General features: G+C 41.6%; 1 protein-coding gene across 4 annotated transcripts in view; it reads right to left on the bottom strand.

The window, feature by feature from the left end:
- The window catches only part of thada (THADA armadillo repeat containing), a 94,988-nt gene that overhangs the window by 28,648 nt on the left and 41,663 nt on the right, over positions 1-24,677 (bottom strand). For all 4 annotated transcript variants that reach the window (XM_046402875.1, XM_046402876.1, XM_046402877.1 and 1 more), the window contains exons 29-31: positions 21,737-21,905; positions 9,515-9,618; positions 6,667-6,749 (exon numbers count right to left, since the gene is read on the bottom strand). In XM_046402875.1, the coding sequence (XP_046258831.1) occupies positions 6,667-6,749; positions 9,515-9,618; positions 21,737-21,905 (356 nt within the window). The remainder of the gene's footprint in view (positions 1-6,666; positions 6,750-9,514; positions 9,619-21,736; positions 21,906-24,677) is intronic.

The raw sequence follows: 24,677 nt of genomic DNA, 5'->3' as shown, positions 1-24,677 counted from the left end.
ATTCTGGGGTGAGGCCCGTCTCTAGATTATAATGTGAGATCACTCAGACTTGTGTGTTAATAAATGTTGGTGTAGGTTCAGGTGTCAGTGGAGATTTTATGTGTGTCTGAGATTTATAGGCTGTCAAAAACAAGTCAGAGGGAAGGGAACAATGCAACTTGCATTGAAACTTCAGCCACACTAACGTGGCTCTGTGCTCGGTTCGGTCCAAACTGAAATATCTCAACAACTATTGAAGGGACTGTCTGCAGAAAGGCAGGATCCCATCAGAATGAATTGCAAAATTGGTGGTCACACCCTGACTTTGTCTCCCACTATGATTAAGATAAAATATTGTAATATTGCAGTATACTACAGGTTAGGGCTACAACAAACATTTTTTTTCCATTCAGCATCAATTAATCTGCCTATTATTTTCTCAACTAACCCAAAAATAATCTAATCAGTGAATAAGTCACACTGTCTTATCAGCAGTTCAGAACGCAAAAATATTCAATTTATGATCATGTCAAAACAGCAAATCTTTAACCAACAATTGAGAATCAAATCAGTTAGTCTGTTAATCACTTCAATGACAAAGATTCTCTGGAAACCTAAAGAGCCATCAGCCTCAGCTGTACTTAGCGTTTAGTGCTAAATAGCCACTGTTAGCACGCCATAATGCTAAACTAGCATGTTAGAATTTTCATTGTCACTGTAGCACTCAACTAAAACTACCACTCTTAGCTACAACCTCACAGAGCTGTAGAATCTTGCACTGACACGAAAGCGGCTGGTAGTAATCATTATGAAAATGGAGTGAATGTTTGCGGTAATCTGAATTCCCAAATACTCAAAGTTTACATTCTACAGTCGATAGTCACATTAATCTCATGAGGAAACATTTTTCAGATCTACAAAAGTGAGAGAACAGGGAAACGGAAACATATGATCCAATGTAATAGCACACACCAGGTTCACTGGAATCTAAACATGGAAAGAAGTCAGTCTTGGTTATGGTCAGTGGTTATGCTGATTTCCACTGATGAGTTGTCATGTTTTAGTCAGGAAACCTGAGACTTGAAAGAAGGGGCCATAACCTGGTGTTATTAGCGTGCCTTTGTAGACGCCCAAAACGAAAACACAGGAGTAGAACTGCAGAACTTTGGAAGTCAGTGAAGAAAACTGAAGATACTCCCCATAAAGTACTGCTTTGGAGAGCTAGATTCACATCATCTGTGGTTCATATGTTTAGGGGAGATCTGAGCTAACCTGTGTAAAGGTTTTATGTGTGAGCAGGAGAAAGGAACACATGTGATGGTCTGTTTTACAGCACAGGTCAAATATTTAAACTAAATGTAACCACAACATCTGGTTTGAATAAACCCAGGTCCAGCCTTACAGTTGGTGGTTTAGGTTATTAGATGGGCACTGAACTACGTTTGGATGCAGGACGGAGGGTCAGCATGCTGGTCCAGAGAGCACGTCCCCCTCCAATAACACTAACATTTTAACTCCATGCTTCTAAACAAATAAAACAGATGTGTGGCATTTGAACACAGATGACGATGGTGCGTCGAAGTGTCCTTTTGGGTTCTACTGAGTAAATCAAGTTTGGTTTTTATTGATGTACCACTAAAACTCAAAGAAAGTGTGCTGGATGTGAATTTAGGTGAGGTTGTGTGTGTGTGTGTGTGTCTGAGTGAGTGGGCCAGTAAGCTCATTGGTTCTCAATCAGCACTGCTCATAGCCCACTTAAAGCTGGCAGTAAAGGCACTTTGCTGTGTCAAGCTAGAGTCCTGGCTAGACACTTGCACGTGTGCTCACATGCAAGCACACAGCTGGATTTCACATCAGCTTCCACCGTCATTACCCAAACTGTGAAAAACAAACCCCAGACGCTACGTGTGTGTGTGTGTGTGCGTCTGACAGTGAGAGAGGTCTGACCTCCTTCTCATGCTGATGGAGCTTAACAATTTGCTGAGGTCCCTCCCTCTAATTACCTAAAGGCTCTGTCCCTACATATATAAATATATATGCATGGGTGTGTTTGTGGGTTGCTTGTTGTCCTAAAAGTGTATAGACGCTATAAATAAAGCAAGCTAGAAAATGATTTGATCAGCCATAGTAGCTCTTAGATTCTTAAAATCATGAGGACGTTGTACTACATTAATGGCCAAATTACTGTTAAGTAATACCACAGAAAAATTAGAACGAAGGCATAGAGGGAAATTGAGGAGCAAATGAAAAACAGTTTAGCAGAAAACCCCAGCTCTGCTCGCCAACATCAGTGCTACATTATAAGGCTTCATTTTCACTTATCGATGCCTCTAGTACACTGATTTCAACTTCTTTGGCTTGTGATCCTTAAAAGAGAAACGATGTCTTCTCGTCACCCGTGGTCTCAGTTTTCATCTAATCATGTGAAACATTTCAGCATTTATTTAAAAAAATGTCAGAAAAAAAACGATGATTTTTAGGCACAAGTGTTCTTTTTTTTCTTGTATATCTCGCCACCCCTTTAGGGGTTCCTGCACAATGGTTGGGTACCATTTTCCTAAAGAGTATAATGTGTGGACTGGACTGTAATATTTCATATGGTTGGTGCACAATTCCAAAAAAAAAACACAAAGTTAAAAGGGCTTGGAGTACCCAAATATGGAACTACATGGCTTACCAAGATGTCACAGATGAACATCAATCTCATGAGCCAAAGTTGCAAGAACTTTAATTATGGTAAAATGATTTTTTTTTTGTGTGTGTACTATGACAGATTAAACTTAAAGGATAGATTTGGGAATTTTATATCAATCTTAACAAAAGGCTTGCATGCTATATGCACAAACGCTAAAAGCTTCAAGGGACACCGTAATCTCTAATACATAGATACATACATAGAAATACATAGATACATGAGCAAGTCGACAATTCTTCCTTCAAGAAACCACTGTAAAAAATGGTGGACAAAATCAGGTCTTGCTCTGTGTAAAAACGAACTCTGCCTTTAAGTTGAAGTTTCAGCAGTCCAAGACAAATCCAGTGGGTTCCTTTAAAAGTGGACTTGTATCTCAGGAGATACCTTCTAATGGTTTCATTCATTCACCGAACATGTGACTACCAGGATGAAGATACACATGGTTTTTTTGGACTCCTGACTACTGAAAGCTCATACTAGCTTTAAGGTGCCCTGTAGGGTTCTCTGCAAATAAACAAACTGGTATTTACTTTCAGTGTTTCTCACCATAACAGATTGTATCCCGGAGGTGTAGCAGTTGTATCACACGCATTTTTCATTTCATTTCATTAACATGTGTTTTAAAGGCATAATATATAGAATATATTTCTCCTGCTATTTGTAAATGCACAATTCAAACTTGCCCACTCATCTGTGGCCCAACAGACCAGAGAGAGAGAGAGAGAGAGAGAGGGAGGGAGAGGGAGGGAGAGGGAGAAGTGTCGGCTGAGAAAGAAGAGGGCACAGCGACTGACTGAGAAAGATCCCGACATGGCAAAGTACTAAGAAAAGAAGGAAATACACAAAGAGGGCACGGTCTCCGCAGATAACACAACCACCACACACTTCTAGAAGATCACAAGCTATGATTGAGAGGAATTACTTTAGTCTTGAGTCTTTATTATGTTTTTTAGGAAACTGCTGCATATTACTGTTAAATATTGGAAATACTGTGTCTGTCCACATGTGTCCCTGTGCATGACATACAAACAAAACAAGGAGCCATTCAGCCTTTAGCCCCAAGCAGAGGGGAGGAGCAGGTTACAGACGTCCAATAAACTCACTTAGTAACTTCAGACCACAATTTTTATTTTTTTTGTCTGTTTTCAGACATCACTTGAGGCAATTTATCAGACTTCATGAAACTCCCTCCGGAGTCACAAATGGTTTTTACACACTTGCAGTGGTCCTCCCCAGCACTTATAAACAAAACATGATGTATAAAACTGTTCCTGGTTAATATCTGTAAAGAAGTCAAAAGCTTTGCAAAATATCAAATTAAATTTCTGATTTGACTTTTTTCTTCTTAGAATCAATATTTACCAAGATTTTTGTTAATTCATTAATTATTACAAATTCCCAGGAATAGTGACTCATTTAACATAATCTTTTACCGTTAGCATCTGCTATCACACTCCTGGAAACACATGAAAACCCAGCAAATTCACTAATACATGAAATGTTTTTGTAGATTTTTTTCTACTTTCCTTTACTCTCCTCACACCAAACATTTCGCTGGCATGACGGGAAAGCGGAGAAAAAGGAGGATGGCGGGGGTAAAGATGAAGCAATGGACAGAGGGGGTGTTTTTATGAGTTCGCATGGATCAAAGGGCTGAGGCACAGAAATGTGTGTGAAGGCACACACACACACACACAGACACACAAAGACCTGTGTTCAGAGCTGAGAAGAAGTGTCTGGTAAATACAAAGTTTTTACTTAATGCAGGGTGCCAGCTGAAAAGGGAAAAAAAGAGAAGTGATATTGAAATAGCAAGTTGTTCACCTCCTTTGCCCCTGCTGTCAGGCACTTTTAAGAGCCTGCTGCTTTCAGATGGACCTGCCCAACATGTGGCTCTTGAACTCTGATTCTTAGTCTGAAAAGTGCAATTAACACAAAAGCATAAGAGAGAGGGACTGGAAGTAAGAAGTAGAAAGACAGACCAACAGAGGACTCACCACACCACGAGAGGGAGGGTGAGAAGTGAAGCCAGAGACAGACTTATGATAATAATAGAGAGGCATTAGAGGTGTGTAAGCTGGAGGGAGCTTATTTGGTTATGTAAGGAGCAGAGCCAAGCCGGGCCAGGCTTGGTCCTCCATCTACAGGCTTGTTTAGAGAAATCCTCGGTATTTCCACTGTCAAGACGAACATGTGTTCAGCACATGGCCGACCAAAAACATAAGTGCCTCCCCCGCCTCTCTCTTCTTTTTCCTCTCTGTACAGCACTCCAACATAAACTGGGTCAGAAGCACAATCCCACCATCTGTCAGAGATCGCTCGCCTTCGGTTTCACATTCTTCCACTGCGGAGACCCCCGCCGACCTGCACACATGTGTACAAAGCCACACCATGTACACACACACACACACTGGTGGGGGGTTCTCTGCAATACCCGAGACGGGAAGCTGACTTCTGTCAACAATCAGTCTAAATGGAGAGTGCAGTGGACAGCCTGGCCAGCAAACGTTGAGGGCTCGTCTGATCACACGCACACAAGTATTCAAAGTCAAATTCACAGCAATGGGAGGGAACGCAGTTGCTGTTTACCGAGCTGATAAACTCCCCGACAACTGGCTGACATCAGCAAAAGAATAAAACATCTTTAAAACCATATTCAAGACTAACAAATTTGTGATATTTTACAAACAATATCAGATTTCATAAACTGCAAGGATCATTAATCCTCAGATGGGGCATGAAATTTACCATTTATGAAATTAATATTTAGTATTCTAAATATGTTCAATCTATTCTGATTCGTTCGGTCGAATGCTTTTTTAACCGCATAAAAGAAAGCATTCGCTGCCACCATGAACGACAGCGTTTGTCATTGAAGAAGTCACTGTTTGAGTGTGCTGTCGTCAGTCAAATACCATAAGGGTTCAGACCAACATAACGAGGCAGAACGTTTGTCAGGCAAGCCAGATAATGGGCTAGGACAAGCTGAACAGCACTGTGAAGCACAAACACTGTATTCAGCCATAGTTTGGCAAATGGGTGTGTGTGTGTGTATATATTAAAAAACGGTGCGGAAGTGGCTTCAGAAGTTTCCTAGGACACATGTGGTCTGTGTTTTGGCCATGACAAATTTTATGTCAAATGCTCTAACTGCTGTGAAGCTGAGCTGTCCAATGCCTACATCCTCCATGAAGACACAGTGTTGTGAGTACTTGGGAGTCAAAAGACAGATTTTAGGAGGAGTCTTTTTAAAGGCTGTGTGATGTTACTAAAACCAAAACACAGCACAGCAGAAGCTGTGCTAGACGTTCTCATTGCAAAGATTCCATCATAACTTAACCCATAAAGTTCATATTCATTTGTTAATGATAATGAGACAGCCCAATTAATAACATTTAAAATTCAATGACAACTTGCTCTTAATATCATTTAACATACAGAACAAAGTTACAGGTAATACATTCATGAAGGTATGGAGAAAAAAGATGAGCAGAGACACTGACTGTGTGGTCACTTTTCATGTCAACACCACACGATGAATGAAGAATGTTTTTCCATAGCGAAAGCGGAGGGCACTAAAGCACTCCAGTCAGACCTGCAGTAGCCTAACCTGAAGTCAGACCTTCCTTCTGGCCCAAACAGACAACAGCTGTCAAATGCACCAGGGGAGGCTGTGCAAAAGTGATCATTAGGTTTTGCATCTTTGCCTTGGACACACGGGTTCTCATTGCGCTTTTTAATTTTGTTCTGAACCTGCGTTCTGGTTGTTTAGAACACACCGGATTTCAGCTTAGACAGACTGAAAAGGAGGTTTACGTCTACTTCAAGGTGAACGCTTGTGTAGTTAGTTAGTGTGTGATGTGAAACGGAACAATCACAGGACTAATGAGAGGAGATATGGGGTTCTAGCATGTAAGAAAGTGAAAGAGTTGCATTTACAGTCCCTCTTGAAAATGTGAGGCAAACGTAGCTAACCCACAGTAATTACTCACCATCCAGAAGACTGACCTTCGGCCCACATAGACACACCAGCACATCTATAAGGGCTCCTCTGGTCACCACGCAGCTATTTTGACTGAAAAGAGAGAGAAAACAAAAAGGGTGTTTCTTTTAGACATTCAGCCTTGGACAATCAGTTTTGCTTTTGATCAAGCCCAGAAAATCAGCTTGACCCGAGAAAGAAAAGTTTTTAGACTCAAGAAGCTTGTACTTGAGAACCTTTTACAATGAAGGCACAAATTAAATTTAAATCACCTCAAATTAAAGAGATAAAACTGAAGCCTCCAGTTAGTGATTATCTACTTTCAGTCAAGATCACAGACGATGATTCTCTTAAAGAACAAGCTCATGTCTCACCACAAACTACTGAACTGGGTCATTGGACATTTGTAACTCAATGAATCTATTGCTTGCAAGGATCTAAGTGTGACTTCTAGATCTGATGTCATTTCCCCTGTCCTGATCAGCTGCCGTTTTAAACAGGCAAAAGTGGCTATTAATGATCCCTGTCTGTGTGATGGCAAAATTGTGAGCGTGAAAGTTCATTCTTGGCCTTAGGTAAAATAATTCTAACTCAAGCACACACACACACACTAGCTTCAGCTGCAAGTTTTATATATTGGATGTGTTTGTGTTTCTCTCATCAGCTGTACTTGTGACCTCGAATTTGGTATTGTTCCAGTCTGGTCTTTTGTGTACACTCTGAGTCACATTTTCTGTTGATATCACAGGTCGATAAGATGGCACTGTTGAGTGAGTAGTTTTCTTGGGTTTGCATGCTCGTGTCTGTGTGGGTTCCCTCCGGGTGCTCCAGCTTCGTCGTCCAGTCCAAAAACATGTAGGCTAGGTTAACTGGTGACTCTAAACTGCCTGTAAGTGTGAATGTGAATGGTTTGTTTGTCTCTATATGTCAGCCCAATGATGAACTGGCAACTCGTCCAGTGTGGTCAGCTGGGATAGGCGCTGGCTCCAGGGCTCCAGACCCCTCCCACCCTTCAAGGGAATCTGCTTGTTCCCTAAATTCATGACTTTATTATCAGATTTCTGTTTAATTCTGATTTTGGGAAACATTTATGTTGTCTGTCTACTTGTCACAGGTCTGACTATCTTGGCCAAGGCACTTGGAAGAGAGGTTGTTCATCTACTTTACTCTACGTTACTTAAAGATCATATAAAATGAAAATAATGAACTGATTGACTAATGGTTTCGGTTTTGTTCTTCTTAGCAGCATAGGGCCATGACTGGACAACAAATGAGAGTTAGACCCAAACAAAATGTCACTGTATTTCTGGATCACCAGCTTGCAGCAGAAGACAGTGATGTGTAGTTGTCTGTTTTCATTTGTGGTGATCCCCTAAAGCACAAACCCTTAATATGTGGGATCATCACATGAGATGCCTGTAGCTATACGACAGAACATTTGAATAATTCACTTAGAGTTTATACACACACAAATAAGCGAAAGCTTGAGACAAAAAGGCAGTAATTATTTTCCTCGTTATTCATAAACGGGCAATAATTTGATTTACTGTGTAGAAATCATAAATGTGTCATTTCTGCCCATGGCTTTTGTGAGAGTGAAGCAGCATGTGTGGGCAGTGAGCATGTGTGTTCTGTGTGTGTGTGTGTGTGTGTGTGTATGTTCTATCAAGGGTTTGACCACAGCGCTGTGAAAGCGCACAAGTGTGTGTGTGTGTGTGTGTGTGTGTGTGTGTGTGTGTGAAAACAAGGGAGACAGTGTGTGAGCTTGACATCACAATTTCATCACTCAGATATTATTAAGACACACGCCCCCCCACACAAAGTCCTCTGCACTCTTCTCACATACACACACATCCACACGTGATGGAGTATGGGAAGAGGGCTGTGTGTGTGTGTGTGTGTGTGTGTGTGTGTGTGTGTGTGTGTGTGTGGGGCGTAAGTGAGAACAGATTTGGGCAGGGATGAGTCCTGTGAAGTGGGCTGAGTGTGTTTGTGTGTATGAATGTGAGGTAACATTATAAAACAGGCTGTAGGAACATGAATCATTTGATCACGATCCAAACAATACACTGGAGAGTTTCCAATAGGCTGGTGCTAGGCCTCCGGTGCCACCACAACGCCAAAGTCAACTGCAGTAAGCTACACGAGTGTCTCGCTACAGCCTTGACACCCTCTTGGAGCCAGAAAAATTCCAAAATGACACAACGCAGAGATGGTGTGAGGCCAAAACCCAACACTGACTCACACCAGACGAACAATGCATTCCATCCTTTTTGGAAGGTGGCCGCTTCAAATTAGTGGTATTCTGGAAGAGAGAGGAGGTTTTCTTTTTCCAAAAACAGAGATTTTCTGACCTGTGTTGTCCTTAGATCTGGGCGCTGGGCTTTGCGGTGCTGCATGATCAAACAGACAGACGGCGGGCGCGCTCTGGTGAGCAAGAATTCACCTCATCATCTTAATAAAGGCTCATCAGTGTAGCCAAGCGCAGCTAGCAGGGCTGGTGTTGCTAACCCAGCGACCCTGTGTTATCTGCTGTAGGCCACAGCATGGGGAGAGACTGGAGACCCAGGCCTGACCTCAGCCAGGCAGGAGGGGGGCCCACAGGGTAATCTGTGCCCCATCTTGAAGCCTCGATCTTGGGCGAGAGGGCCAGAGGTAGAAAGGGGGGCTGCGGATGGGACAGCAAGCGGTCTCTTTGAAATGGAAGCCGGGGCAGGACATGAAGCGGACATGGCCAGGGAGGGGACGAACAGTGAAACAAGGAGCTATTCTTCTGGTGAGCCAGTTGGAAGAGCGGGAGGGATGCTTATCTGTGCATGCACCCGTGTGTGTGAGTGTGTGTGTGTGTCTAGGATTACCGAGAAGCAAGCCACATGCGCTGACAGAGGGCTTCACTGATGCCATTTCCTGCTGGCAGGGGTCTGTGTGAGTCAGTCTGGTAGGAGCGCAGCAGAAACAGCACCTGCATACACACAAATGCACACACTCTTGAACTGATACACATGTGAGAACCATCATCTATTACATTTATACATAAGGCACGGTCGGCCCCTCTGACCGACATGTTGCTTTGTGTGGTCAGTGTCCTGGATTCACAAACTCCAGAAACTCAAACCAAAAGACATGTTAACACTCCTACGGTGTGTGTATTTGGTAGCACACAAAAGAGGTCCTTGGTTCAGCTGAGGCTGCTCTCTGCTTCCACATGGGTTCCCTCTGGATGTTCCACTCTTCTACCACAGTCTTAAGACATGCAGAAATTCTACAACTGCATGTTAAAATAACGTTATTTAGAGGAAAAAAGTTGTTAAAGGCTTTCTACCAGCCAACAGTGGCATTGCATTTTCTTTTTTGATGTTTTTTCTTTTGTTTGTTTTGGAATTGACTTGATGACACTGTAAATGAGGGTCACCCTTCAATTATCTCTCGAGTATAAATAAAGGTTGAGGGAGAAGTAAAGAACATTAACAGGCTTATCATTTGATGAAAAAGTGAGCACCAACACTACACACAGTGTCAACCTTATATTTAAGAAGTTAAGCGATCCAAATATTTAAACAGTCATATAGTATCTCCACTCACATATGAGATATGTTAACATCTTAGTAATAAGTCCAGGAAGCAAGACACAATGTTGGAAACAAAAAAAAACCTTCTGAGATTTCACAAGCTGAAAAAGTCGAGACAAATAACCCGGTCAGTCACAATCTGGTGCTAATCTGAGAGAAGAAATGATCTAAATAAGGCCGTAATTAGTTTCATCTGAGTACACACTTTACCCAATAGTCTGTATCAACTTGAAATTAGTTTAAAGTTTGGACTTTGTAAAGTGCACATCAACGTCTGCGATCAGACACAAACCAATTGCCTTGAGGAAACCCCACTTTCGGACTGTACGCTTGTGTGCAATTTAGATGTTTAATTCAAAATCTTGGGTATTGACTAAACCAAAGTAATGCAAGAGGAGGAAATTTTATTTAAATAAAGTACATACCAACATGAGGAAATGTTTCTGTTCAGTGATATGTGGTTAAGGCAGACTTGTGGCAGTTTTCAAGGTTAATCTCAGATTTCAGCCTGGGTGAGTCTTGACAGAATCCCTCCAAAATGGACACCAGAAGAACTCATGTTTGAAAATATAATGTTAAGTCAAACAGCCCGGGGCATGTCAAAACTACCCAGTAATCTCAACAACTGCTGGGCACTGGGAAGTGTCCTTTAACCACACGATAAACATGCCACCCCCTCTAGATAACCAACCTTGCTGTCACTTAACCTCTGGCCCCTGTGGTGCAAACCTGCAAACACCTGCAGTAACTGTACTCTATGTAATAGTGACAGAAAATTCCCCAAAAGTTTCCCAATGGAGATCAAATCATTCTTTTCATTGTGGCTGATGTGACAGTGTGTGACTGAGCCAGTTTGTAGCAGGTGGACTGGAGGTTGGGAGTGCTCAGAGGCCAGGACGCAGGCTGGCTGGCTGGCTGGCTGGCTGGCTGGCTGGCTGGCTGGGGTGTGTATTCTGGGCCTTGGTAAGTATACTCTTTAAGCCGGGGCCACGGCCACAGACCAGTAGGAAGCCATTCATTACGCTGCACAGGGAAGGAAACGTGGGGAAAAACCAGGCCGACCACGTAGCACCAAGCCTGGCCACTGAGTCCTGGCCTGCCCCTTCTCTTCTCCTGCAGTCTCCACGCCCAGGCAACACCCACTGGCTCATACAAACAGCTTCCACACCCGTGGGTCCTTCTTTCCTCTCACTGTAACTCTCTAGGGGCTTTTCCACCTACAAGTAGCCAGTGTTGGAGCTGAGTCCTGAGTGCTGAACCTTTCCAAGTGATTCCACTGTCAGAAAACTGATTCTAAAGGATGAGTCACACTCCAACTAGTCACTGCAAATATTCACTGAGATTCATATTGACTTTCTGAAATCTCATGTGACTCACAAATCCAAGAATATGCCTCCAGTTTCAGAGTTGGCTCCAACCATTTTAGGCAGATTCTAAGGTCACAGCCTCACCTGTGCAGAGCGTCAATCTGCAAACGTACACATTTGACGAACTGACACAATGATCTCTTATTGCATCTTGCGCCTAAGAAAGGAGAAGTAAATTATTCTGGTATGTGTCCCATTATTCCCTGTTGAATACAATGCTACCAACCAGAGTGGTCTTGATTACCTATATTGGACCATTCACATCGCATCTGTTTTGGTGCAGAGTGCAGGGTGCAAGTTCTGGCTGCGTGAGTTTGTTGGAGGGTAATTTCACCATATAAACCCAAGTAAAACTTTATGCAAGCAAAAATTCAGGAATAATGAGGAAGATACAAAAACTTGCACCCTTGAATGGTGTCCTGATATTAAGACTGCAAATTCAGACTTGATGGTCAACAAATCTAACCTGGCATCAGACTTGACTACTACAATCATGTCTGAGGTGACGTGGAACTCTAAGTTTTTTGTTTTTTCTTTTGCTTACAGGATGTGAAAACCTGCACACATTCTCAGAAGAATGTGTGCTATTACATCTACTAACGAAACCAGTTGACTCATTCAGAAGCACAGGGCAGCTCATTAAAAGGTTGGTTTTGTAGCAGTGCCAGTGCCAGCTCTGGTTCCAGTGGCAGAGCCCTATGCCTTCATTCATTCTCCCTCGTCTCCACGGCTACACCTCATCCACCGAGTTGGGAAGTCCCTTCATGGGAGGCTCAACCGGCTCAATCCAGCCCAGCACAGAGAAAACCGGAATATTTATAGAAAATGCTGCCTCCCTGTTCCTCCTCCTGAAGACAGAGTACAGAGCTACACCCCATATGGGAGGAGATGCTGGGATTGGCTCAAGCTCAAATGAAAGGGAGATGATAGGACAGCAGCATATAGACCTGCTGCAGGCTCATTTCTGTTAATAAAATTTCAGGATTCCTCCTTCAAACCTAACTGCTACACACTCAAGTGAAGGAGCATTTACAAAGCCAGTTTTTCTTTAGTCAAAAACCTGTTGCTTTTACATGCATAGTTATAAAAAAAATATAATTAACTAAGTGCCGAAGGCCCTGATTCTTAATTTTAAAGAAGCAAAATGAAAATTCAGATTTTTCTCTAGTGAACCCCATGCCAGTGAACAGTCAGATGAAGCTTCTTAGTACATAAAGAATTTCTGGAGCTTCACAGCCACCTGTCTCAAGTGGGCACACAAGCTCAAAATGGGCATATATGTGCCACTAGACGAGTTCTCATTATTATTTTTTTTTTTTTGGTTTGTTTGTTTCTTCCCCAAAACAAGCCAACTTCAGTTGTAACGCTGCAATATTGTTTTACTATGAAGCTTCAGAAATGTTTTGGTGGACTAACATTAATTTTCTCTTGGCATGGGGTTGAGTAGATAATGGTTGAATCTTCATTTCTGGGTGAAATGAACATTCATGTTCCACTGTGTGCACAAGCTAATCTTGAATTTTGTAATTTAGTGACAGGCAGGTAGTGCATAGTGACTTTATCATACCTTTTTTCTTGGCTGAAAACACCCCTCTGTTGCAGCTAAAACATTATGAAAGCTGAGAAAACAGTAAGATACTGGACAGCTGGATGATAATTCTCTATGGGTTTGTCACATTAGATATAATTTCTAACATTGTGAACAGAAAAATGTTGATTAGTGCAGCTTTAATTCCCTAATATACTTTCTACTTTATGACAATAGTAGCACAATCAACTCCTTTTACAACTTTGTGTTGCCACTTCAAGGAGCAAAAAAACTTGGTGTGGCTGTGCTAAATATGAAAAATTTTAAAATCTATTTGTAAGCCTTGTTTTCTAGTCAGACATTTTACTGCCTGTGTGTGTGCGTGTGTGTCTTTCTTTTCGTGAATGTGTGTTGCAACAAGCCTTGCTCCTCTTTTGGGTCTGGTAAAAATAGTGGTGGTGGATGTGAGGTCCCTTCAGACTCTGTTATCAGCCTGCCCTTCTGTCCCTCCCACTGCCGCAACCACAGACTGACCACACTGCAGCGAGCGAGCACGCACGCACACACGTACGCACATACACACAGCAAGTGCAAGTGCAAATAATTGCACACCAATTCATGGCTCAGTCCAGTAAAACACATGCACAAAGAAACATATAAATCGGCATTCACATAAAACCAGATAGAGGTTAGGCATAGTGTGGACGCGCCCAATTAGGCAAAAAGAGATCCCAATAAAGGCGGGCTAAGTATAAAAAGACATAAACACACTCTCTTGCTCTATATAGCCGTATCCTTGCACAAACAAATCTTACATATGCACTCTAGACAACAAGTCATACTCCCCCACATATGCATATGCACATGGGTGTGACAACCCTAACTTAGTGGCCTGTGTTTGTCTGTGCGTGCATGCAACAACTGTGTAACTGCATCTATGTCAGAAGTTACAGCGGCGTATCTCAACACTCTCCAAGGGAGATGTTTGTTATTTCCATTTTGTCCAGAGATTCCTATATATTTTTGTACTGGCAGTATGAGCTGTGTGTATGTGTGAAAGGTTGACATGCAGTAGGACCTTGTCATCACTCACAGTAGTGTCTCCTAAAGTTGTAAAATATGAACCACTTCAACAACACGACTAAAAAAAAGTTTCTTCATCTCAAAATGTGAACTGCATCTGAGTCTTTTAGTCATTTTTTTCATACATTCAACAAAACACAAAAAGTGTCAGTCTGCGCATTTCATGCAGACTCAACTACATGATCTGCATTAGAACCAGAGCCAAGTCCATGAAAAGCTTTCCTTCTGACAACATTGAAATATTATCTGGTCAAAATGTCTTAGTATGGACTCAGACTTCAGATACATTTTTCATTCTTTATATTAAGAGCTAAAGGAAAAGTCCCTAATGAAGGTGACTACAACTGTGTCTAAGACTCCAGGCCAGCTGACACTGTGGATTATATGTTTCTGAAAACCTACTAATTTCAGTGTGAAAAATGTATCCTTTACCTCAGAAACAGCAATTCACTAAAACATTTTAAACTCAATGTTCACTTACTAGCTTCCGTGGGAGCTTTCGGATGAATCCCACAGTTTACAGCAGAGAGTTAACTCTATGGTGAATACTATGAAATGTGGTTGAAAGCTCTGAGAAAAACTAATAAAGAGGTTCGTGAATTAAGACGATTATGTGAATACAAAACCAAAATTGATTAAGATCAGAGTCTAAGAGAAGTGGTGATTGAAATTTGGTGGGACAAGGGATTGCTACCACTAGGATAAAATGAATATAACAACATGCAATCATATGACATGTGGAACTCAGTTTAGGCAGTAAAAAAGAATCGTATACATAGAGTCGCCAAAGCTAAAGCAATGTTTCTGTTGATAGATGTCCATAACCACAGAGCAGAGCAGATGTCCTTATGTGGCCCCGCCAGCTTACAATATTATAAATTCAAGGCTAATGTCAGACACCAGTATCAAAGGCTTGGGATTCCCTCTGTATTCAATACATCTCATGTCATATTAAATAACAAGCAGACTGGCTTTTCAGGCCCACACATTTTCACCGGTTCAACCCTGAGGGTTTTCTCAGAAAGCCCACGCAGACCACTGGCCAAAAGCAGTCGTCGTAACAGCAGACCAAAATATAATTATTGGAAGAGAACAGGGAAGAAAGCATTTGGGAAAACAACATCACCGCTGCCAGAGTAAAGGAGACAGCAAAACTAGAACTCTCAAACCTCCTTCTCCTCGGTCTCATTTAGCCCCTGTTGTGGAAATACACAAAGAATTACATGGGGCGAGTCGGCCATCCACATGCTGCAGCTTTAATTCGTCTGGCCTGTCGTTCACAGACATTGTGAACCAGGGCTGCTGCTGCTGCTGACGCGTGTCGAGAGAGGAGTCCAGTGTCGGTTTGGGTTAGTGCCGCTCTGTGCGATAGGCTTGTTAAGCTTGGTTCTCATTGTAAGGGGCACATTGGAGAGACTTTGGTGATTCCACTATGTTTTTAAGATGATTTATCCCAAACAAAGGCCTCACTTATCCAGAGGACAGAACTGCCTTGAGATAAAGGAATAAATTAGGCTGATCTTGGCCTGTCATTCAAAATCTGATATTAGTCAGCTGGCACTGTCTCATCTGATTACATTGATATTATATATTAATGTTAACCTAAGTTGAATGAGGAACCTACAGTAAATGCCCTGTTGTGAAATGATGTCACACTACAGGATCTGTCTCTGCAAAGCCCTGGTCATACCAGCATGAAGTTCAACTTTGGTGAACTCTGACGCACAATTTGTACTGCTGACTAACAGCAAGCTGCATTTGACAAAGCTGATGGTTGAGGGTTAGTCAGAGAGCCCCAGACACAAGAAGCTATCGCAGCTTGTTAGCAGTATACCATAGTGTACCATAACTTTTATATAACTCTGCTCTGGTGGAATGCAAAGTGCGCTACAATGGAGGACTGGTTTCTTTAAACAACATTAATTTATTGTCATGTAAGAGAGCAAGCAAGCTAGCTTGTAAACCGACAGTTGATATAGCAGGCTGCTTACCGACAGTTGGCAAGCTAGCGAGCACAGAGAACTGGGACTGATTAGTGCTTGAATTTTTCCAGCTGGCTACCATGTTGGTGGTTATTTCTATGGCTATTGTAGCTTACCATTTAGTCATCCTTCTAGAACCATCTTTTTCACAAAGATGTGTTCATGTACACGTCTTTTTCACAAAGATGTGTACATGAACGTCGCTGATCCTCATTCTGGCGGGACCAGGCCTTTAGTGGAGTCAAAAAATTTAATTTGAGGTAAGAGGGACAAGCAGTAAGCATCACAGCTGATTGTGACAGACCTATCAGTCATGTGGACATATGCCATAGCACTACAGCATGTGGCATATGCCTGGCTATTCTGATTTGATTTTCTAATTTGCTCACATAACTTTCAGCCCCTGGTTGTACTACTTACATTTATTAGCCTCTAAAAGTCTCTCAACATCTTCAAATATCAATGCATTGCACAATTTCTCTCTCAAAGTAACCACAACTATTTGAAAATGAATGTGATATGAAAAGGTGAATCTGAGATTTCTGATGAACTACATATACATGTCTAGTCTAATCTAGTTTTCTTACAAAGAGACATAAATGCATCTCTGAATTTTGAAGTCGAATATCAAGATTATAAAATAATGTAATCGGCTACATGGGAGGTTTTTAGTGATACTGTTGCAAGCAGTATCACTAAAAACCGACTTCATAGAGGTCAAATACTGGAATGTGAACAAAAGCATCACGAGCCATAAATAACAAAGGCTACTACTCAGTGAGCTATTTACAACCTCTGCACTGTTACACAGGATCGGACAAAAACAAATTCCAATGCTTATGTGCCTATAAAGACCAGCGCTATTGATTATGTTGACTAATATGGATTCAGGTCTTTTTGGGCTGATTTGGACAAGTGAAAACAGTTATTACACTAGAAGCTGTGAAAATGTAGTTCTGCTGAGACATCTGCGTTCACCTTGAGCCATTTGAGGTTCTGAATCTTGATGCAGTTCAGCTCAGTAAAGAACTGGGTTTGGCTTGAAACACTTCCTTGTGTGTGGCTATGAGACCTCGCCGCTCTGCGTGTGTGTGTGTGTGAGAAAGTCAGCAGGGTGGTACAGCCTGCCTCAGTAGCTGTGATGGTTCCCAGCACCACACTTGGCCCACTAACAGTTGTTCTTTGACAATAACAGAGGAAGTCATTTCTCCCTCAAGCAAAAACATCTGCTACCTGTTACACACACACACACACACTGAAGCATATTATGATACATTAGGCATCTCTAAAGGCCAAACACAAAGTCTTCATCATCTTAGCATAAATGCACCACCAGTGTGTGCTATCCATGTACAGACACATTCACTCCCTTCCTCTGTCTGTTAATTTTTCTGAAGTCTAAACATCTTACCTCCCCAGCTCACACATGAGTGCAGAACATTTAACACACACACTCCATGGCCACTATCTTCACTATCAGCGTTTCTGTTTGAGATGCTCCCCTCCACACGTACGCTGCAGACCTCTATCTCTGTTTTACTATGTTTAGACCACTTCACCTGCATACGCAGTTCTATCCTGCTTCCCACTGCTAGATACTCCTTACATATCTCCCTCCACCATCTCCATAATGCCCCCACCCACCTACACACTTGCTATCTATAGCCTGGTTACAGATGGTCCCTACAGATATACACAGCACTATCAGGTCTGCCGACATTAACTCAGAAAACCCTTTGAATTTTTTTTTTTTTTTGTCAATGTCACGGCGAAAGCTCTGCAGAGAAAAACAAGGAGGTGTATTAGAGAGTTGACTGCGTATTCTACTGACTGGAAAAAGGAGAGAGAGAAATTGCAAGAAACCTTTTCTCCCGTTCATTTTTTTTCATGGTCTCTGAATGGTCAGTTTCCAGAATCTTAACTGTCTTTTATTTTTAGCCCTTTCTTCAATTGGACTGAAAGCAATGAAAAAAAGGAGAAACTGAGAGGTTTGGAGCCTTTCATATTAATTGTAAATATGACATGGCCAGCATAATTATTGGCTAACACAGAATGGAAGACATGTGTGAAAGGCATTCAAATAGGAACTGAATGTGTGTGTGGTTTTCCATTATACAGCAGTATTAAGAAAATAAAGATTCAGCTCATTCTATCAGGGAAACTTTATACTTCCCTTACAGTTTTAGGATATTTATATAATACTTCAATAAATATTTAAATACTTCACAAAATGACAAAACACACTGGTGAGAAACGGTATAACAATAGTAACAGACTACATAAAAAAGGAGCAAACACATTTTAAAGGGTATTATAAATAATCTTAAATTTTGATGAAAAACAGTAATTATGAGTACAAAGGCATGTAGAAATATGTAAGACTCCTGTATATTCAGAATGTTCTGAGGTGAGCTATTGCTTATATTCTCATATTGTCCAGAGGAGATGTATGAATAGATGTGGTGAAGCTCAACAGATGGTATGAGGTATGATGGGCTGGAGTGCTTTTGGTGGAATGAAAAAGGAAATTGAAAGGCCAAAAAGGGCTAAAGGCAACAGATGGGCTATATCATATACAGACATTTTTGTGTGTGAAGTAATAAATATCTTTATTCTTTCTTCTGGATGGATAGAAAAAAGCCAAAAGAAAGAAAGAAATGATTTCTAATAGAAGAAAAGGAAACAGGGCTTAAAATTGGGGCTGCTGCTCAGAATGAACCACTGGCGTGCAAAGTACAGGCCCCTGAATTAAGTACTTATACCCCTATATTAATGGTGTCACTGTAGTCACCAGGGTACTGCACTAGAACACACATTCAAGCAAAATGTAAGCATATGGAAAAGCTATTTTTTAGTTCAGGTCTAAAACTAGAGGGTGACCTTTTAATTAATCTGGTAGATTAACCTGCACCAATAGGATGTTATACAAAAGCCTTAGAGACAGTAGAACACAAACTGTCTTATATCAAAATGTTTGTATGTATGCAGAAGGACAGACAGGCATCAAAACATCAGAAAGAGTCGACAGGTAACATTCTTAAAAAAAAAAAAAAAAAAAAGAAGAGAAGAGAAGAAAGAGGAGAGACAGGAAACAGAGACACAGAGAAGAGACAAGTTCAGGAGACATCTGGAGAAGCACCACACATGGTGGCTAGGAAAGCAAACTAAAATCCACTCTCCTCCTGAAATCTCCTCTAAGCTTTTAAGAGGTCCACCTCCCCTCCTCCTCCTCGCCATCCTTAGCCTTCATCCCACAGCAGACCTCCCTGCAGTCCAGACCGCTACCAAACCATAAGTGCTCCATCAAGAAGGAGGCAGAACTCCCGAAGAAAACGGTGCAGTTTTTATCCTTTGTGTTGACCCCTCTCTCTGCCTGGTTCTTACCGCTCCACACCCCCAGCTCCCTCACCGACCCCATCAGCGATGTTCAATAAAAGGCTGGGGAAACTCCCTCTCCCCGTCTCCTCTGTGTGTGTTGATATTACCAGCAGACTGTTTGGTTGTGTTTGTCAGAGTGTGATGACAGAACTAAACTCTGGTATTTACCCTGCGATAACCGCCATGTCTGGACAGGCTCTGTGTAGAAACTGGGTGTGTGGGACTGACGGATTGTGTGTGTGTGTGTGTGTGTGTGTGTGTGTGTGTGTGTGTGTGTATGTGCTGAAGCTTGATGCATCATATCTATAATCTGTGTGGTTGTGCACATACATGTTGTGATAGCTGCTTTGGTAATTGCATTTTATATTTGGTCTTTGCTGAGTGAAAACCTCTTAGGTCTCAACATTTTTATGATTGAACATGTTTGAAGATGAGTGAAAGGATTATAAACTCATCTATAAGGACATTTAATCCTAAGGCAGGCCCTAAATAAAAATAAAGTGCAAGTCTGCTTTAATTAGCTCTGAATACTTTGCATGTGTATCAGGGTATAGTGTGTCTAGATACACCATATCTCTCCATATTTCAGAATAGCTATAAAGAAAGAGCAACCAAGACTTCTCAGAGAGACAGCCAACATCCTGTCTTCCTTTAACCTTGACTACTCTTACGTAAAAGCTGGTCCACATTTTGTCCAGCTTCTTTGAAATAATGACAGTGGGCAAAATAATAAACTGTGTAAGTTTCACAATTACAGACTGGCAATGTCCCAGATTGGTGAATTTAAACCACTCTGCAACTAACAAATCTCTTTTTTTTTAAATTATCTTTATTCTCAGCGTTTCCCATACATTGACTAATTTGTGGTGGCAATATCAACACTGACAGCACATAGAGCTTTTTTCTTGTCTTTATGCTAGGCTGTTTAAAAACGCAGTGTATTTATTCTTTCATAGCTGCATTCCCTTGCCATGTGCGCGCACACACGCAGACTGTCCAATGATTGGCCTGTGAATAGTTCCTCTTCGTGCACACCCTGTCTGTCTGTGGAAGCATGATATTTGGCTTGGAGAAGACGCAAAGACAGCTGGCGAGATCTGGAGGTCACGAATGGTTGGTATCCCATGAAAACACATACATAATCACACACATCCAAAATGAAAGTTACCTCAGAAATGTTATTCTATGTTCTGAACACAGTGTTAGCGTTAATACTGGAGACTCCCTAAGTAGGCTAATTATAAGGACAGCTAAGCTAAGGATAATTAGCCTATGTTTATGTTAAAATGCAGTTGGGTTTTCCTACTTTACTTAACAAAAGCAGGTGCAACAGATTTATATAGCAAAACAAATGACAGTTTCTTCGATCATTTTACAGTGTGCTTATAAATTTACCAGGGCTGACCTAATTTATCAGATTTCTGAAGCCTCGTTAACCTTTTCTCTGCTTAGTCTCCGGACCGTGGTTGGGAAGCAGGGGATTTTCCTAAAAGCTAACTTCTGCTTTGGAGCTAACCCCTTCACTTTACAAACAGCGGTGAAACAGCACACGGGGGCTCTGCTTGGTCTTGAGAAGTCGTAGCATTTATTTACCTACTTACTGTGACTTGCACTGGACATTTACAGTCAACTACATCTTATGTTTAACTCTGCGTACACTTCTGCTTCGCTGGACACACGCCATCACTCGCCCTCACTTCACCACTCATTCTCATAAGTAATGCTCTATTTCTTGTGGGTGTGCTGGTCAAACAGGGTCGTGAATAGCTCTGGTCTGTTCACAGCTCATACCAAGGAAAGATAGGAGAGGCTGCTGGCTTGTGCCTGGCACTGAGCTCTAGCTAGTTTTAGCTTTAGTCATTTTTCCTTTGCTTGCGTTTTCTTCACTCAGAATGAAGAACTTGTTAGTTCAAACAAAACAAACAAAAAAAAATGTTTGTGCCCTTTGTTTGTGATAATAGCATGCATCTGTCTTCAGTAAGTCATTCTGCATGAAAGTACAATAAAGTATTACACTGCACTGACATTCAGTCTCCACCTGAGGCTCCCATCACTAAAAACACGCTTGTGGTCATTTAAGGGATTTGTGATTACAGCTCCTACTGAATGTTATGGCATATGTTATGTATATATGAGTGCATCGGTTTATGTTGCTGTGTGCGTGGGCGCAGACCTGCAGCAGAGTCCCATGGATGTGGTTGTGTTGGATGTTGGGCCCGGGCTCTAGAGGAAGCTCCTGCAGTAAAGTGTTGACGGTGGATGGGACCTGGGTGACCAGCACAAAGGGGACGAGGGCCCGAGCCGCCATCTCTCTGGTCCGATACACAGCTGAGCGACCACATCTACAGAACACACACACAGACACACACATGCAGGACTGAAACATTAGCATGACGGAAAGTTATTAAAGTGATGAAACATGTATAGCTGCTTTGTTATCATAATCTTTTAGTCTTGCATTGCATCGTATGTTTGAGTTAATGGAGGAAGTAGTGAGGGTTCCCATGATCATAGATCACGGGTTGTTATTGTAACTGAGTTCGATTTATTTCACAGATGTTACTTTGTTCTGAAAAATTATGCACTTATTGTGTGTATTATCTTTATTAATTAGCATTATTATTTTGTTCTCCTGCCACATTTTGTCATGGACAAATTCAAAACCACCCATGATTTTTTCACTTAGGTAGCTGATCGCTATTTTTATGCACATGTTACATGTTATGTAACATCTCCATCTTTCCTCCTCTCTTTGTCTCTCTCTCCCCTATTGCAAAGGGCAAAGGATCACAGCCTTAACAGCACCCAGGCCAGCAGATGACTGATAAACAAAAACGAACAAAACAAAACAAAAAAACGTAATAAAATATTTTTGAATCATGGCAGGAATATCATGAACATCATCTATTCTATTTGGTTTTTGCCCACAGATGTCTCTCTCCCGCTTTTCCTCATACGCAAACACATGCTCATTTACAGTATCTGCCGCTGATGGAGAATGTGGCCAGTCATTCTGAGTGCGGGCTAAAATTAACCTTGTTTACAAGCTGATAGTCTTTCCTTCTCTAGTGTCATAACACTGTCATAGCTGACAAGAGGGAAGGACATGACCAGGACCTGAATGAGATGAGAGGGGGAGGAGTGAGCCTGATCAAAATGGGCAGGGGAGTCACGGTGCCAAAGAAAGTGGGCAATTTTAGCAGATTTTTCTTTACATTTGCAAAAACCAGCAGCTGGTTAGCTAAGCTTAGCACAAAGACTGTAAATCATCAAAGTCAGTAGTGTTCATTGTTTGGGCTCTGTACAAAATTTAGTGCCAATCCAAAGAGCAGATGTTGAGATATTTCAGTGTGACCCGCAGTGGTGGACCAACCGACCGACCTTGCCATCTATAGAGCCAAACCGCTAGCGCGCCTAAAATCTTTCTCTAGAGGCACAGTAGGGACAAAAATAAATAACTTTAATCATTATTTTGAAATTTCTAGCGTTGTAAATAGTGCTGACTTAAGTAAAAGTAAGCATATTGTGCTAAAATAATACTTTTGTAAAAGTGAAACTTGAAAATTCTTGAATAAAAGTTTAGAATTATCTGTCAAAGCACCATTTAATGTACTTAAGTAATTTACTGGCAACAAATGAACTTGTCGAACGTAAACGTAAAATACAAGTAAAATGACAATTAGATCCAATATTCGCCATTTTTCCAATTACTTGAATCAGGTTTATTGACTGCTGATAAAACAAACTGATTTAATTTTTGGCTCTATTAACTAGTAACTAAAATTATCACTGGAGTTGCAGAAAAAAGGAACTATTCAAATACAGTACAAGTACATTAAAACTGCGCAGTCCTTGAGTAAATGTACTATCTTAGAAATGTTACATTCCATCCCTAGAAGTTACACTGTGGCTCTGACAGCTGTGTTTATTGTTTTCCTGTACATCCACACATTTAGCTGTCAGGTCACGCCGGTGCATTACTGCAATATGAGTGGACCAAAGTACATATAACTGTACTTCTATCTTTAAAGCTCCCAGCGGACTTCAACATGGCCTGGGTCACATTCTGGGAATATTCACAAAGTAAACCTGTGCATTAGCACATTGATTTTGAAGGCAACAAATTTATCTTACACATGTACAGGGAGAGTATACTGAACACATACACGCAGTAAAGTCACATGGGAGCAGAAGCAAGCACACACCCACACACACGCATACAGGACATGAGTCAAAGGAGGATAGAAGGTGTCAGGCTGTTTTTAGGGTCTGTGATGGCATTAAATCTGGCTGTGGAGGCCAAACGAGCAGCTCAGCTCCACTGTGGAAAATTCAGCAGACCGTTCCAGAGAAACGAGAAACACCGATCCATCACTAGAACGGTATGCAGAGATGAAAAGGAAGCTTGCTTTTTTGGCTTTGGTATTAGCAAGGGAGAAATATGTGCATAGACAAGAACATGCAGCTGTATGCAATCTATGCTGAGAAAAATAGAGTGTGTGAGGAAAAGAAACAATTCTCTGAGAGCACTGCAAATAATTTGTCAGAAAAGAAACTGCTAGTCGGACTGCTATGAGACAGAGGAAATAAAAAATGGATTCAAATCTATATGGACTTAAACAAAGAGAGTGCTGTGCAGTAAGTCAACTGTCAACAAATGCTTCTCCACCTGCTGTGAGCATGCCTTCCCCCCCATTTCTCTCTCTCTCTCTCACACACACACACACACACACACCTATGGCCAGATAGACAACCACAGACTCTGTGTCAAATGCAGACAACAGTTTGCATTCCTGAGCTCTAAGCGCTCGCACAAGTGAATGTACGTGCACGAGCATCTCTCTCTCTCTCTCTCTCTCTCTCTCTCACACACACACACACACACACACACACACACACACACACACACACACACACACAGACCCATTCCTCACTTTCCACTCCTCTCAGCCCCCATTTGGGGCCCATATGTGAACTATCTGTGCTAATTTGTCCCATTGAAACACTTTTGCAAAAGGAAATGACAGTTTGGAAGGGTGTAATTTTAGAAACACCCCTGTGGGGTCATAGCAGACTGTTGACTGGCATGGACGAGACTCATCTGGGCCTCATTT

The sequence above is a fragment of the Scatophagus argus genome, chromosome 10 (assembly GCF_020382885.2).
Source record: "Scatophagus argus isolate fScaArg1 chromosome 10, fScaArg1.pri, whole genome shotgun sequence".
In the NCBI taxonomy this organism is placed as follows: domain Eukaryota; kingdom Metazoa; phylum Chordata; class Actinopteri; family Scatophagidae; genus Scatophagus; species Scatophagus argus.
Note: the sequence above shows the minus strand (reverse complement) of the source record. Positions and strands in the feature narration are given on the sequence as shown.